The 17,574-nt window shown below is 40.1% G+C and overlaps 1 protein-coding gene across 2 annotated transcripts in view; it reads left to right on the forward strand.

The window, feature by feature from the left end:
- Positions 1-17,212, forward strand: part of arid3a (AT-rich interactive domain 3A) — a 44,956-nt gene extending 27,744 nt beyond the window's left edge. Inside the window, exons 4-9 of one of the 2 annotated variants that reach the window (XM_068320115.1) lie at positions 3,428-3,500; positions 6,286-6,469; positions 7,003-7,250; positions 7,471-7,743; positions 9,759-9,848; positions 10,250-17,212. In XM_068320115.1, coding sequence (XP_068176216.1) covers positions 3,428-3,500; positions 6,286-6,469; positions 7,003-7,250; positions 7,471-7,743; positions 9,759-9,848; positions 10,250-10,401 — 1,020 coding nt within the window. In that variant the 3' untranslated portion in view covers positions 10,402-17,212. The remainder of the gene's footprint in view (positions 1-3,427; positions 3,501-6,285; positions 6,470-7,002; positions 7,251-7,470; positions 7,744-9,758; positions 9,849-10,249) is intronic. The other variant, XM_068320116.1, reaches the window with a different exon arrangement.
- The last annotated feature ends 362 nt before the right edge of the window (positions 17,213-17,574 follow it).

Here is a 17,574-nt window from a genome sequence, read left to right on the forward strand (position 1 = left end):
ATTATATGCTATGTGACACTTGTATGCTGCTGGCTTGCGAACGTCTATTTGCATTAACAGTGAAATGGACCCCCTCCCCCATCCGTTCCTTACAGTATTACCTACAACCAACACAACCGGGTGACTACAAAGCTGTAGCAACAGGCTGCCCTTTATATGAGCAGTATGAAATGCTTTCTGTGACTAAGGCTTGTTTCTATGTTATTTGACCTACATGGAGAATCTGGTTGTGAAACGATTACACAACAGTCAAACATGGAATAGTCATTATAATGTATCTCTAGCAGATAACCAGACGGCTAAATGTCTAACCATCCCCAGAAAAAAACTGCTCTGCTTCTTTTTATTTAATTCGCTGTAAACATAACTTTTAGAGTTGAAGAAGCCTTTTAAATGTTCTTCACCAGATAGCTCCGCTCTTTGTCTGCGGGGAATTTGATAAAGGGGTGTAAACGGGCTCCCAGCGTTACCAGTTGGCCCTGTCTCTAGTCCTTTATCTAGTTTCTTGTCATTTATCTGAATAGCAGAGCTTTAATCCAGGAGGGGCCCCCTGCTCCAGCGCATATGCTATTGACATGAAAACCCTCGTAAGCCTACAATAACCACACCCACATCCACTTCCTTGAAGTGTATAAAAATATGTGCATGGGTGTCGGTGGTGTCAGTGTTTATGAAGGTTCTATGCTATACTTGAGAAAGAAAAGAGAAAAACATGTATAGACAGAGATTAAAAGATAAAAGATGCAATAGGGGAAAAATTGCGTTGGAGAGAGATGGTAGGATATAATGGGGGTGGGGGTGGTAGCGGTTTTTCCGGTAGGACGGGATCCTGATTGCGGTAGTTAGTCAGGTATGATTCCTCCAACCCCCAGACCAATAACAGCCATTGCTCTCATAATGCAGCTGGTCCATTATGCACTTCTGTCCAAGCCACAGGTTGGCATGTTTAAAGTGAATATTCTATGAAGAGTAATGTGTGTTTGCAGCCACCAGACAAACCTTGATAAATGCATTTCTCTTTCATTTTCCTCTGTGTGATGTGACGGTTTATCGGTTAACATGGACGTAATCCGTCAGTGTCTGAAAATTCAAACCGTTGCCGAACTGCTTCATTCATAATCCCGTTACCTACCAGAGAGCCTCAGCCCTAAAGCGTGAAGCCACATCAATTATAGCCAGCATTTAATGCCACACCCAACCTGTGTTTCATGATGTTAACAGGAGCCGCAAAATATCACTGAAATTTCACTCGGCTACAGATATGAATAAATTATTTGATTAAAAAGAAGACAAATTTAGGATTTGTTTTCTTGCCAGATATTGTATTTTGATGCTGTATTTTTGGTGTGTATTTTTAAACTGCGTCTCCAATGTTGTTATTGATCCCGAATTTTGATTGGGGAACTTTAAAAATAGAAATTTTCCGCCAGAAATGTGGTGGACAGATACAGAAGGTATCCGTGTTCACGGATATAAGCAGGATACTGTGTCTAAAAGGGAATTCTGAATGAGACTGGAAACTGGATATGCAGTCGTTGGAGGCATGCTGTGAGTGTTTTAACAAAGTTCTCACTTCATAGTGGACTTCCAGCTCCTTCAGCTGGCGGGGAGACAATAAATCAAATTGTCGCAGTACGTCTCTGTGTCGTTCTGCTGTTCCACTTCTACTTTCTTGTAAACTTTTTTTTTTTCCCATGTGATCTCAACAGACTAACAGAATTGGTCTGCTTCTGTGAGCGGCCATGTTAGCACATCTGGAGCACTGGAGGAACCTTATCTGTGTTGCTCCCTTGTTTCCATGTGACAGCGCTCCCAGCGTCCACTAGGGAAGCATTTGTTTGTGTGATTGGGACAAAGACAGAGGAGGGGGTAGCGAGAGCATATAAAGCAGCGTGGGGGGATGGGAGCGGTAATTTCCAAGATTTATGGTGCGGCACTTCACAAAATGCATGCATCCTGTAATTAAAACTCCCCCTTGCCTGCAGAAGGCCTGTACATTAGCAGGCCTTCCCCCACTGCTCCCTCCACCTCATTCCCCAGCAGTCCCCACCCCTCAGTTCACCCCACCCACTGCATAATAAGATCTGATGGCAGCTTGGTGTCACTAATGAGGGCTGAAGGCCACGATGTGGGACAGTCTGTTAGTGGTTAGAGGCCACTGGTGTCACCGTCATTCCAGACGCGAGCCGGGCCAGCCGCTCCTTTTCACTCCCTCAGGTTGGGAGCGTGAAGCAAACACAGGAACCGTTTGAGCGCAGTTTGACTTGTCCGTCCTCCTCACATATTGAATGCAAAGTAGCTTAAAGTTCAGCTCGAAGGTCAGAGTTAATCTCACTACCCAAATGTTGATTCAAATTAATCGTGATCAATCCTGTGTTTCTACAGGATTGCATCAAAATACATGATGAATAAATTTCATCAAAGCTTCCCACTGAAACAAGTCCCCAATCAATCAATGAGTTTTGATTGGAAACCTTTGGATGTCAAATACTCTCCGTTTGCAGATATTCCAGTGTAACGCTGTCAAAAGCATTGATGGTTTGTCGATACCGGCGGCGGATATAGCGGTGGTAATCTGAAGATGACATGACTGAATAATTAACTGCCCAAGGCTGGTTGTGATTTGTCCTGCATGCTTTTTGTTGTCATATGTAATGAGAATATGTGGCCTGGTTGTGGTTTGATTGTGCTCATTTCCACATTGAGTTTCACAACCTATCATTTCCAATCGGAGCTTGTGAAACTCCATTACCTAACTGTCTGATGTGAAGCTGTTAAGACCTTTGTGCTTAGTCTAGACGGGTAAATCTAACCGTGAACCTACCGAAGCATCCACAACTTATCTGTTGAAACTGCCCCACGACTCGCTCGAGTTTGATGTAGTGCTTGTTAGTTTCAAGTGTGTGTGACACCAATCTCCAAGATATTTCACTATCCCTGTGGCAACTGGAGCTGGAAAAAACAACCACAGGCTCAATGGTCTCACTGTCCTCCCTTTGAGTGGGTGCCCCACTTTTACTGCTAACTTTCAGCGAACTTTCCAGAGCCCGAGGCCCCGCTAGCAGCTGGACCCACATCAGGTTCTCATCAAGCCGACATGTTCATAGTCCGTTTCTTTCTTTGCCATCTATTCTTGTGATCAGAGGTTCTCATGACAGACCTTCTAGCTTCATGTTTGCATCTTCATTGTCAATTGACCGCATATTGTTTTGTGTGTTGACACGGTTCACCTTGATGTCACTCATTACAGAATGTGTTGCCATAGTAACTGCAAAGGAGGACCCATGATTATTTCTATCAATGATTGTGTGTTCAGATTCTTTTGTGACTGTGTTACACCCCGGACTTGTCATTCTTTTGTTGCATTTTCAACATCTGACATGAAATCATGGATTGCTCCTTCATCTGTTCTTCTTCCTCCCCGCAGCTTTATGAACTGGATAGGGATCCGAAGAGGAAAGAGTTTCTTGATGATCTCTTCAGCTTCATGCAAAAAAGAGGTATGTATCTCTCCGTGTGTGTGTGTGTGCAGTGGGGGGAAAAAGTATTTAGTCAACCACCAATTGTGCAAGTTCTCCCACTTAAAAAGAGGAGAGAGACCTGTAATTTTCATCATAGGTATACCTCAACTATGAGGGACAGAATGAGAAAAAAAATCCAGAAATTCACATTGTTTGATTTTTAAAGAATTTTTTTGCTAATTATGGTGGAAAATAAGTATTTGGTCACCTACAAACAAGCAAGATTTCTGGCTCTCACAGAGCTGTAACTTCTTCTTTAAGAGGCTCCTCTGTCTTCCACCCATTACCTGTTTTAATGGCACCTGTTTTAACTCCTTAGAAGTATACAGTATAATACACCTGTCCACAACCTCAAAAGGTCAGACTCTAAACTCCACTACCGCCAAGACCAAAAAGAAAGAAAATGGAAGACATACAGTACAAGACCACTGACAATCTCCTTCGATCTGGGGCTCCATGCAAGATCTCACCCTGTGAGGCCAAAATGATCACAAAAAGATGAGCAACATCCCAGAACCACACGGGGGGACCTAGTGAATGACCTGCAGAGAGCTGGGACCAAAGTAACAAATGCTAGTATCAGTAACACACTACGCCGCCAGGGACTCAAATCCTGCAGTGCCAGATGTGTCCCCCTGCTTAAGGCAGTCCAAGCCCGTCTGAAGTTTGCACTTGGATGATCCAGAAGAGGACTGGGAGAACGCCCTATGGTCAGATGAAACCAAAGTAGAACTTTTTGGTAAAAACACAACTTCTTTTGTTTGGAGGAGAAAGAATACTGAATTGCATCCAAAGAACACCATAGCCACTGTGAAGCATGGGGGTGGAAACATCATGCTTTGGGGCTGTTTTTCTGCAAAGGGACCAGGATGACTGATCCATGTGAAGGAAAGAATGAATGGGGCCATGTATCGTGACATTTTGAGTGAAAACCTCCTTCCATCAGCAAGGGCATTGAAGGTAAAACATGGCTGGGTCTTTCAGCATGACAATGATCCCAAGTACACTGCCCGGGCAACAAAGGATAGGTTTTGTAAAAAGCATTTCAAGGTCCTGGAGTGGCCGAGCCAGTCTCCAGATCTCAACCCCATAGAAAATCTTTGGAGGGAGTTGAAAGTCCTTGTTGCCCAACGACAACCCCAAAACATCACTGCTCTAGAGGATATCTGCATGGAGGAATGGGCCAAAATACCAGCAACAGTGTGTGAAAACCTTTTGAAGACTTACAGAAAACGTTTGACCCCTGTCATTGCCAACAAAGGGTAAATAACAAAGTATTGAGATGAAGTTTTGTTATTGACCAAATACTTATTTTCCACCATAATTTGCAAATAAATTCTTTAAAAATCCAACAATGTAAATTTCTGGATTTTTTTTCTCATTCTGTCTCTCATAGTTGAGGTACACCTATGATGACAATTACAGGTCCCTCTCATCTTCTTAAGTGGGAGAACGTGTACAATTGGTGGCTTACTAAATACTTTTTTTCCCCACTGTATGTTGTGTTGCACAGAGACACTTAACTCCACCTCTCTCTGACATATGACACAGCACCGTCTACTTGTCTTTCGCTCACATGGGTGGGGTCTTCATTCATTCTGGAGATGATTGCTTTAAGGCTGCACAGCCCCTCATCATTCCCAGGCAATAAATAAAGGAGACACACGGAGCCTAGAAGTGGATTGTTTTACATTCTCATCCTACTGCTTGTCCACACGAATGTCTGCCAACACCTAAAATGCATGCACACACTCTCTCTCTCTCCCTCACACACACACACACACACACACACACACACACACACACACACACACACACACACATTCTAGCAACCGCTGAGTCAGCCGCCATGCAGGGCTGCACACAACATGAACACCGAGTCAAAAACATTCAGTTTATACCAACAAAAACAGCATCGCATGGCCGTTGAATGTATTTGTATGTGTTGTATTGACATGTTCAAATGGCTCATATGAGATATTCAATCTGACATAAATACCAAGCAGCCTCGCTCACTTGTCAAGTCGGCTCATGGCTTATTCAGATCTGCAGGACGGCGTTTGACATCAGAGACCAGCAGACATGTGCTGACAACTGAAAAAGCAGTACTAAATGTTTACAATATTCGAGCCAACAGGAACTGGCGACTCTGCCAAGTCCTTTCCGAGGATCTGAGAGCACCATCTGCAGGTTGTAAGGATCACTGTAGCATCACGCCTTCACGTTAAAATAACTATTGATTAGGCCTTGTCTCATTGCGTTGAGTACTGTCCTTTGTTTGTATTATTCTGACTCCCAATCAGTGGAGAACACGTGGTAAAAAAAGGTTACAGTGACCTCTACATGTCAGGGTTAAGAGACGGCGACCTTTAGTGTGCCTTTTTTCCCAGCAAGGAATTTTGTACCGTTAATCTCAGATGATGTTTCCTGCCATTATAGTGCTTTTTTATTTTTTGGACGCCTCCCTGTGGGGAGGTGTTCCGGGCACGCCCTACCAGGGGGAGGTCTCAGGGAAGACCTAGGACACGCTGGAGAGACTATGTCTCTCTGCTGGCCTGGGAACGCCTCAGAAGAGCTGAAAGAGGTGTCTGGGGAAAGGGAAGTGTGGGCATCACTGCTACGATTGTTGTTCACCTGCGTGTGTGTGTGTGTGTGTGTGTGTGTGTGTGTGTGTGTGTGTGTGTGTGTGTGTGTGTGTGTGTGTGTGTGTGTGTGTGTGTGTGTGTGTGTGTGTGTGTGTGTGTGTGTGTGTGTGTTATTCTAGGAACCCCAGTGAATCGTATTCCCATCATGGCGAAGCAGGTCCTGGATCTGTACATGCTCTACAGACTGGTGACAGAGAAGGGCGGTCTGGTGGAGGTCATCAACAAGAAGCTCTGGAGAGAGATCACCAAAGGACTCAACCTGCCTACCTCAATCACCAGTGCAGCCTTCACCCTCCGCACACAGTCAGTACACACACACTCACACACACATACACGCCACAATTTACTCTTGATTTCTTCTTTGAACTGAATTTTGGAGTTTTCTGGGTTTGTTTTGGATTCGTATTCATAGTAAAAATAAAAAAAACCCCACAAGGTCTTTCAACACTCAAAACAAGCTAATGTATTTGATTCGATTTAAGTACTATTGAAAAAAACATCAATGAAACAACTGACTTTACGGTTGCCACGACTCTGTACCCATAATCCTTTTGTTCTGCTAAGTGTTTCAGACATGTGGAATTGCCAGCTATCAGATGTCAATGACAGTTTTTGGGTTTTTTTGGTACTAATCAGCCTCTGTGTTTGAAGCCATATCCTGTCGTTGGTTTCACTTAGCGCCCACCATGTGACTAATAAGCTGCACCTCAGATCCGTTTTCATGCGAATATGACCTGCAGTTTCAAGAGTATCTCCTTCTTTCTCTATACATTACCATCCATCAATGGATAATGTTTCTGATCTTGTACGAAAACTTGGAATTTTGTTTCTTCCAGATACATGAAGTACCTGTACCCTTATGAATGTGATAAGAGGGGTCTCAGCAACCCCAATGAGCTGCAGGCGGCCATCGACAGTAATCGTCGGGAGGGCCGACGGCAGAGCTTTGGCAGTTCCCTCTTCACCTACTCACCCAACGGGACACCCACCATGCTCTCATCACCAAAGCTCTCCACTTCCAGCGTGAGCCTGCCATTGGTCACCAATGGGGCCTCGTTGACCCCCATCCAAAAGATCAAGAAAGGTGTGGTTTGTGTATTAAGTGGGATAAATTATATTTTTGAGTTGAAATTCCGTTTTTTCACCCTTTATGTGTCTAGAGTAGTCAGACATATCGATTTATTGTATTCATTAAAACAGCCGTTATCTCAGTGTTCATGTTTTATCCATATTAATAATAATAATTAGAATTTCCTTGCTTAAAGTTCTCCATTTTTTTTTCCTTTACTGTGGTGATCGATCAGAAGAAGAGGGAGGCCAGCTGCTACCAGGAATTGGTATGGCCCGTTTGCCAGCGGGGGCTTTGGCAGGTCACTCGGTGGCTGCTGTCCAGGCAGCAGCTCAGGTCGCGGCTCTGGAGCAGCTGAGGGACAAACTTGAGGCCGGCGAGCCTCCGGAGAAGAAGATGGCGCTGCCGGCCGAGGAGCACCACCGACTGCTGCAGCGAGCGCTGCTGCAACACAACCTGCTGGCCATGACTGCCCAACTACCCATGAACATCCGCATTAATAACCAAGGTAAAGAGCACACAGTGGGGTTTATGGTACATTTGTTGAGAGATTAAACAATAATTTATAAACCTTTGATCTCTGTCATGTCATGATGAAAATAGGTTTCATCTCTGGTTACAACATCCATCCAAAAAAATACTGAAACCTTGTGAAACATACATGAACATGTGATGCAATGTTTTGCAAATCAGATGTGTTTACCAGAAAACAGTTTTCAGAATCATCCCCAATGTAGTAAGTTCATGTGGTAATATCCTCTATGTGGTCATGCATTTAAACCAAGTGGTGAACGGCACCTCCCCCCACGCTTGTGTTTCCCTTCTAAACTCAGTCCTGATACTGTCACCTGTTCCCAGTCATTCAGATTATCTGTGGATTGTTCTAAACAGGTTTCCTTTGAGCATTCCACACCATTTTCAAACTTTCCTTGCCCCCCCCCTTTAAGCTTGAAATATGTTACTAGTTAAAAACATTCACCTTCGTCAGGTAAAATCAATTGTTTTTTCATTTTAGTCGCAATAATAAGCTGCAGTTAATTGTAATTAATCATGATCAGTGTATGTATTTACTTTTGAGTTGAGTAAAAATAGACTTCTTTTTTTATGTTTTATTAAAACAACACACGACAAAATGTTTATAAGGATTGCAAAGTTTATTGATACCATCTCCGCTTAGTTTTCTTGATTTCATAATTAGATGGAGAATTGGCTCAGTGAAAACCAGGAAGTGACTATTATGATAATTATAGCTGTAGATTTGTCAGAAGGTATGGATTTTACTACACCTTTGTGATTCCAGCAGTGGCTCTAAATTTGCTGGTAAGATAAATTTATCTGAGTTAAGTGTGGTGAAGTGATGCCTCTCCTGTTCTAGCTTCACCCCCAGTGAGACTTTGTTGTGTTGCTTTATTTCCTGGATGTCTAAAATTGAACTTCCACCTGCTGTGTTTAGGTGGAAGTTGCATTTGAATTATTGTAGTATTTGCAACAGCGGCTGTCACAGAAATTAATTGGTTGAGTGAAGTTTGTTCATGCGATCAGTTTGCATTAAATGTTAAACATGTAAGGGTTTCCAGATTAATTAAAAAAAGATAAACACAGCCCTACAACATTAAGCAAATTGTTTTATGCTGTCTCAAGCTGATTATACGTACAAAATGTAATAAATTATCACATACTATTCTTCTTATATTTTGTGAGATATTTTATTTTGAAGTAAAAGTAATGCTCTCCCACTTGTTTCTTTCAAAGTCACTGGTTGCAGCAGAGCAGAGCTGTTTGTGTAAAAGAGGTCAAAATATGTGTCATAATGATAAAAATAAAATTATACTGACTAGTGTTGAATGATATCACTTGAGGTAATGTTGATCAACGCTGAATCTGTAAAGACACTCCCTGGAGATACACATTGGAAATGTACACACACGTATTTAATGTAACAGTAATAAATCCAGATGTCAGCTGTTTTACTGGAAACACATACCTGTTACATCAAACTGGAAAATGCTAGCAAAATGTGTTTTCTGAGGATCTTGACTGAAAGAAAAAAAATCAATACCTAATATCACTACAGAGCATCCGTTGTATTAACCCAAAGCTGATACGAGCTGCATTTAGATTGTTCTTCTTTATGGCGGTTGATATCTCTAAACATTCTTTTCATTTCACCTCAAACCACAGAACCAAATGTTGAGGAGCCAGGTTCCTTTATTGACCTATTTTACCTATAGAAACACATTTATGCATGCATATAGAAAGTCTGTTTGCCCTTATGGGGGGTTCCCTTCTTTAACTGTATAGCAGAGTTTTTCTCGGTTACTGTCGATACTTTTCTCGGTAATGAAAATGCAGATGATTTCAGAGAAACGCAGTTTCAGAGTTGCTCGTGCTTTGAGATGATATTATGTTACTGCATTTCATTTGTTCATTTTATTGAACACACATTGTCACAATGACACCTTGTCACATTTATACTGAATAAAAAAGGTGTTAAAATGGTTCTTTTGTATGGTTGCATTACAGAAGGCAGGCAGGACTCTGCTCTGAACCTCACCACCAACGGCACGAGCAGCATCAGCATGTCATTGGAGCTGAATGGAGTGATGTACACTGGTGGGTAACACCATCACTTCCTTTAATGTTTCACATCATTCTCAGGGTAAAGTGGGATTTGCTGTGTAACATTTTGACAGATGTGCAGTCAAACAGAAATGTGTAAAAGAACAATCTGTTTTGTGCTCACTAAGCCTGAAATTCACAGTTGGATTTCATGATTATATAATACTGCATATATAATTTTCCAAATTAAGGAATTATTGCTTAAAGATTGAATAATTTACGACAGAACTAAGTTAACTATGTACTTCCCTTGGTTAGTTATTAGCTCTGTACTTAAAAGACAGGATATTGACCAAAATGATCATTCCTTTAAAAAACGTTTTAATTCAAAACGTACAGTTTCTCTTCTTACCTTCTATATTCTTGTATCTTTGTTGTTGTTTTTTTCCTCCCAGGCATTCTTTTTGCTCAGGCAGCAGCAGGGTCAGCCTTGTCTGGTGCGTCTGGATCATGCACCTCCAACAAGACGGTCAGCAGTCGTATCACCCCGCAGCAGCGGCCGCAGCAGGACACAACTACCTCAACCTCCAGCAATTCATTGTCTTAACAAACCCTCAGCCCCCATCCCTTTTTTACCATGCTAAGTAAAGCCAAAAATCAACCTAAATTTCTACACAATCTATGCCAAAAAGAGAAGAACCGTAAACTGTACAGAAAGACACAAACTGAAACTTGCATCACTTGAAATACACTATCTCAGGTTTTCTCCCACCAACTCGACTCTTTTGTTCTTCATAGCCAAAAGGATTTCGGAAAAAAAGAAAAATACCCCAAGTGAGAGCCAGTATATGCTAAACAAATATGTATGCACAACCTGTGAATTATTTATTTCTGCATAAATGTACAGACTATCGGAGAACAAAAGAGAACGTAATAACTAGGAAGGGTAATGCACTGTTTACACATACCAACACAGCTACTGATTGACAGCAATTTTTTATCCTCTCGGGAAGAATTTTTTTATTTCATCTTCTCGTTGTCTTTATTATCATTATTGTTATTCTCTTTATTGTGTTATATCATTTAAATCCTTAACAATCCTTTCACAGCAGGAAAAAAAAAATCTATATATTTAGAATTCTATTTAAAAAAAAAAAGAAGAAAATATGAATATCCTCTATTTTTAATCAGAAAAGCTTTACAGGTATATGTTGTTTTTTCAAGGCATATAACAATTTACCGTTGTGACCTCATTTTGTATAAAACCTTAAAACCTTATTCACATGGCAGCCATTTTGGATCAGTGCAGGTGTGTGTCTGGGTGTGCATCATATCAATGCCACAGATTTTTTTTTTAATCTCAACTGCAAGTAAGTGAACTGCTGTTAAAAGCCCATCGCTGATGGCGACCAACATATAGGAATTAACAAATTAGCTAGAATGCTACAGCGCGCTTGCAACGTCCTAGCAGCTTTTGTGACTCCTGTTCCTGAAACCTATGACTTTTTTTTTTTAATGTAAAATCTTCAGCTGTTTCTTGATCTGTGGCTATTTCAGTGTGTATCCATGGCAGATTGTTGAGCTTAGTGTGTTTAATTCTTTTTAGATCAAGGTCAATTCTGCAGGTGGAAAAATTAACTAATTTTTCATGAGGTTTTGTTTTTTTTTGTTTTTTACCCTCATTGCACCTCAACATGCCAGACTTTCTGAGCCTTAACAGCATCCACACCAACTGTCCCTGTAGCTTCCAATTGTTTTAGGTGTCTGCATGCTCAACCTTTTCTACTACATGGCCCCCAAATGGAGTGACTATGTCCAAAGGTCACATCCATGGGCATATTTGTAAAGCTGTCCGGAATGAAGTAGGAAAACTATCTACTAATTTCTGAGACACTCATATGTACAATCAGGGTTTTTTTTCATCTTATATCAAATATATTGTTTTTTGAATCATAGATTACAGATCTTTTTTTTTGTTGTTTCAGCTTTGTGTTTTGCATGACTTAGTGCTTCGTTATCTGTCAAAGATGTAACAGAATGTCGTGTGATCCTCTGACTGCTTTTAGAAGTTACTTTTTTCAAGCTTTTGACAATGTGTGCCCAGAGGTGATCGCAGACACGGCTTGTGCACTCGCGCTTGTGTGAGAACTCACTAGAATCTAAATTAGGAAAAATGTCAAATTAGCCAAGGTGGTTTTACCATAGCAATCAATCTTTTGCATTTCTTGAATTAGATCAATCATTCCACTTTTTGAACTTAAACCTGTGTTACCTCTCTGTGCAGTTGGTCACTGAGATTACTCAACCCCCAAAACCCACCGCTATGCAAAGCAGCCTCTTTCCTACTGACTTTAGGAAGTAAATCAGGCTTTGTATGTGGGTTCTGTTTGGAGGCCTTAACTCAGCATGAGATGACCAGAGAACGAGCAGTACCTCAGCCTAATCACTTTTTACTGTTCCACTCAAATATCACCAGATGGCTGTCGTAACTTTGATTCGGGACTAGCTTCTCGGTGGGAAATCACCACCAGCTGCCACACACTGGTCAGTTTTGAAAAGTAGGCTTTGTGCTCAGACAGCCAGTGAATTCATTGAAAGAGACATACAGTCATTAAATGTAAATCTTGAAGTTTAGTAAAATAGCTAGAGTACCTCTCAATACAAAGAAGCAAACTGTTCAGCCTGTTCAACTTGTTTTATGACTTCCTAGAAATGAAAAGTGGAGCTGTTGTTCCAATTTATAAAGTTTGTCAGATAAAGCTGCTCTGGAGGCAGCCACAGGATCCCGTTGGTTGAGTTATATCTCAGTGCAGCATAAAACAACTTTTCCATACTGACAAAGAAGGAATTCTTGTCGAAATTATGGCAGATAACTTAAAATACGGATGATAATAATGTAATCCTTAAGATTTGTAATTTAATCACTTTAGGGGTAGCTACGTGGTTATCAGACCAGTTAAATGCATGGCAAAGTAACAGTATAGTATGTGTATTTTGATTTCACATGCTACAGCAAGTGGGTGCTACTGGTTATGTTAATAGTTACTTATATTTTGTGTGTAATGGCTTTTACATTTAACAGTTCTTTCATGTACCTGCTTAAATACACGTTTGTATTTTTGCACACCAAATTTGGCAAAAACAAGCTAAAATCAATTGATAAATGTAGTGAAGTATGAACGTCACCATCAGTGATGAAAACTGAGTTAAAGGGATCAAGACTGCTGGCATCTGGACAGAGAATTTATAATACATTAGTTATTTGGAAAAGGAGCCCAAATCTAGAAACAATGCCCAGTGAAAAATGGATGCAAAACCTCAAACACACAAACAGCAGATAGTGAAGTGCCCTGGTGATGGTTGTTTCCTGCTGGTGACACGAGTTAAATCTCTACAACCAGATAACGCCAGGTCCAGTTTAATTAGCGTCTCCTCTCTGTGTGTGGAGTTTGGTTGTATTTTATTTGTGATCTCCAGAAGCAGACCAGCAAGATTATCTGAGTGTGTCTTTTAAGCGCAGACAGCACCGTGAGCCTCGGTCACATGTTCTGCTCATGTTTTTTTGTGTTTTTTCATTTCCTCTGGCTCTTTCTGGTTATCAGTCTACATTCATAATCACAGGCTCTATAGTTTCAACCACTAAGGTTTAACTCAACCAATGACGTTGGTCTTATTTCTGAGAAACGTTTGCGGAACTGAAAGGCCTGTCTGTACGACATTGCAGCTTTATGAAGACCACCTTTTAATACACTATTCACAGCCATTGGTCACTGGAGAAGTCATTTAACAAATGAAGAATAGACACCAGAGAGCGATTACATTTTTACATGAAAAATTCAGATATTTTTGGTAATTTGGACTTTTAATATTTGAATAGCATTTATGTGGTTTTGACTTGCTGTGAAACAAAAGTTACAAAGACAAAGAAATACAGTTTGATGAGACAACTTCATCTGAAGCATTGCTAGTTTTATATATCACAATCTCTTTTACTGTTGTTTGGGCCACAGGATTCCTTTAACTAGCCAGGTTAGTTGGGTTAGGTTAGTGTATGTCTTGCTTTGACTTCACTAAGTGAACTTTCACATGTATAGGGTTAACATTATTGGGATTAGTGCTCACGTATTTTACCTTTTGAAAATCAGAAAGCAGTCAACAGAAATAAAGGAAGATGGTTTTACATTTGGTGGCTGGTATTCAAAATGATGAACCTTACGCTTATGCTGGATGTTTGGAATCGTCACAGACCTCACATTAAATGTTAGAAACATCGAAATACAAATGTACAATCATAACCACAATCAACGCATTATTTTCTCCGACTATGGTGTACATTTAGGTTTAATGAATTATCTTTCATTCTGTACATAGAAGCTATGAGATGGGGGTTTTTGGTTAGCATGACTTCACCTGGTATTCATTTTTGTCTCCATTGCAAAAGTATTAACCAGTATTTTTTGTTTAAATGATACAAATAGCTTGATTACAACAATTTTTGGTATATACTTTTTTTTTTCTTGGATTTTCATGATTTTCTTGGTAAGGCCTGGCATTGGTCTCCATTCTTCTTTCAGTCTGCAGGGGTAACAGATGTGATAGTTGCTAGTAATGGTGGACAATCAAACAGACATGTGTCTGAAAGCATTAGCGGGGGGGAGGGCTGAAGAAGTTGGCAAAATTCAATCAATAATGATCTAAAGAATCAACGTTACCTTTTTAGATTTGACCCGGTGACCTTTTGGTCCCTGAGGCATATTCAAGCACCTGCCCCCTTCAGTAGATCCATGTTGATCATTTTGCTATCGACAAGCTCTGTGATACATTTGCATTTGAACAGTGGAGGTACTGCAGCTTTCTCTTGATCCTTTCAGTGAATGCACAGAAGCATCTTCTGGGAACCTTTTTACTTGCGTGGTAGTGACAATCAGGAAACATGTCAACAACATTGCATACCTCCAAAGACATTTACATCCATTTAACCACACTCAAGACCTGTTTCTACCTCAAGAATTGAAGCCTTTTATCAGATTTACTTCACATCAGAGATGACAGTGAAGCCTGTTGAAGGTTCATGCAGGATTAAAATGTCGTTGATACTGGTTTCTTAACTATAAAAGAGATTGTAAAGATCACAGACAATCATATATTGGCTTGAAAATGTAACTTGCATGCAGCTGATTTAGGTAACACAAGGGAAACCAGAAATGTCTTGACAGTCAAGGATGCACATTAAAATCTTCACCAAGAGCTCTCCCTAGTGGAAGCTTTTGTTATAACGCACAATCATTCTAGACTACGGATGCTATTTCTAATTTCTAACAGTTACACAATTAGTGTTTTTTTATGTCTTTCATTTTAATACTTGCTTCCAAACAGCTTTTAGATCATCACATCAAAAAACAGTAATTTAGTTAAATGGAATTTTATTTTGTCAGTCTCTGCACAGTCAAGCAGGTTCCACCACATCTGGCATTTGAACACACAATTGCATATGTTGCTATGGAAACTGTATCAGTCTTAACACTTTAGGACCTAATATGAATCCATAGTTTGTTCTGAGTTTTGAAGAGGATTGGTATTTTTTCTGAATGTCGTCAGCTGCATCTCTTATTGGCCTACAACCTGACAGCGGTGTTCGTTGTTATGTCAGATGGTGCTTGCTTCGGCTTTTCAGTCGGTGGTACTACGGTTTATTTTGATGTCAGAGTTACATAATTCTTGTGTGCAGTGTGGTTAAAAGTTCTGCTTGTTGCTGGTATCCACACACGTTCATGTTGTATGGGAGCAGTGACTTATCTGGACTAATATCTATAGCATTTTTAATGCAAAAAACATCTTGTGTGTCTGAGCTTTAGTTTTTGATGATTCTGGTAGTAGATGCAGTGCTGGCTGACTCCCAAATCTGGGGCTTTAAATCAACAGAAACCCTATGTGTCTCTGTCTTTGGTTGGATCACTTTATGTCAAAATGTCATAACATGAAGTCCTTGATTTATTGCTGCTTTCACACCCACCAGAGTCGTAGTTTTAAGAACTTTTTCAAATCTTACTCAATCCAGAGTGTCTTGCATGAAAAATTACCACATGTACCCACATGTTGCATTTGCGGGTTAAGGTGCATGTGGGTAAGACTGGACTTCACCGCTGACTTTATCTCCATTCGATGGACTGTGGACAAGAAAATAAGAAGAAATAACGAAATGCCTTCTGCTGTGACAATTGTATGGATTTACCTGTATTACTAAGATTCATTAAATAGAATATTTCTCAAATATGGCTTTTTAGGGCTGTGAAATTATATCATGTTTATATTTCTTGCTTTTTTTTGTGCTTTCATCTTTTTTAAATCTTGGATTTGCTGTAGCAACCCCAGGACGCAGAGATTAAATTTATATCAGATTAATTAATATACCAATAATAATGATAATAACAATGTGATTATTTTAGGAAAGCATGTGATAAGTGTGTGTGTGTGTGTGTGTGTGTGTGTGTGTGTGTGTGTGTGTGTGTGTGTGTGTGTGTGTGTGTGTGTGTGTGTGTGTGTGTGTGTGTAAATGTCTGTGTGTAAATGTCTGTGTGTTTTGGGGGGGATTCACATGTCTTCAAATTAATTTCAGAACTGAAACAAGCCTCTTATTTTTTACAACTTCTCAGGAAAATCTACCTCTACCTCCAGTTTGATGCATTTAAATCAGTGAGGGTTCAAGTTACAGTTTAGTGGTTTCGCAAAGAGGGCGTGAGAGTGAGCACAGTGGTCCCAAATGAACTTCCACATGCAGTAATTAAGATTATGAGAGTTGAAATCCTGTAGAAAACATGAGAAATATATACTTGTCACACTGCAGGTGGAAGGATAAGTTCTTTTTGGACACTGGCTTTGCTGCCACCGCTTCTCTAAGTGTTACAAGTTTGTGACACTTCTACTGTTAAGTTTATTTTATGCATCGACGACAGGGAACCTCCAGCTCAACTAACTACTACTAGTACTACAACAAGTGCTGCTTTTAGTACCACTTTTAGTACTGCGAGTCAATTTTTTTTTCTTCTGTTCTATAAATGTGTGCTTATTCCTCCTTTTTTGATAAATGATTACATTTTAGATGAATGGGATGTTTCCCAGTAACCACAGCAACAGCATAGTGGCGGTGGGCAAGGCAACTGTTATTTTTTTTCTTTGTTTTTAAAGGGCAAAGAGCTGTTTTTGCCCATTTACTCAATACGTGTTTGTGTGAATACTTTTATTTTGAATCTGAAATTAATAAAATATTACCTTTCTGAAATGTCACCAGACCTTTGGATTTTTTTGTATAAGTCAGGAAACTGTAAATAAGTATGGTTTTAACTTAAGTGGTTTTTACATTGTGTGCAATTTTGATGGTAGTTTCAATGTGTGAAATAAAGCTCCACATTTAATCCAAAACTGGATTAAAACCCGGAACAGTCTTGCTGTTGACGATGCTAACACCGCACAGCGCCTCCATTCTTTGTGTTTTTCAATAAATCCACCAAGAAGTTTCAGATGCAATTTGATCTGAGTTGAGAGTTCACAATAAGCATGATTTTTCCATGAGCCCTATAATCACACATCCTGGGTCAGTCTAACGCTTTTTATTAACATTTTTATGTCATCCTAGTCTGGAAATTCATGGAAAAATTAAAACAATTTTTAGTAGAAGATAATCATTTCCACTAGAGTGATTAGCCCACTAAAGACAGGGATTTAGAATCCACAATTCCTGAATAAATTTTAATTTTAATGTAATATATTTGCTTAGTTTAAG

The sequence above is a fragment of the Antennarius striatus genome, chromosome 7 (genome assembly GCF_040054535.1).
Source record: "Antennarius striatus isolate MH-2024 chromosome 7, ASM4005453v1, whole genome shotgun sequence".
Lineage (NCBI taxonomy): Eukaryota > Metazoa > Chordata > Actinopteri > Lophiiformes > Antennariidae > Antennarius > Antennarius striatus.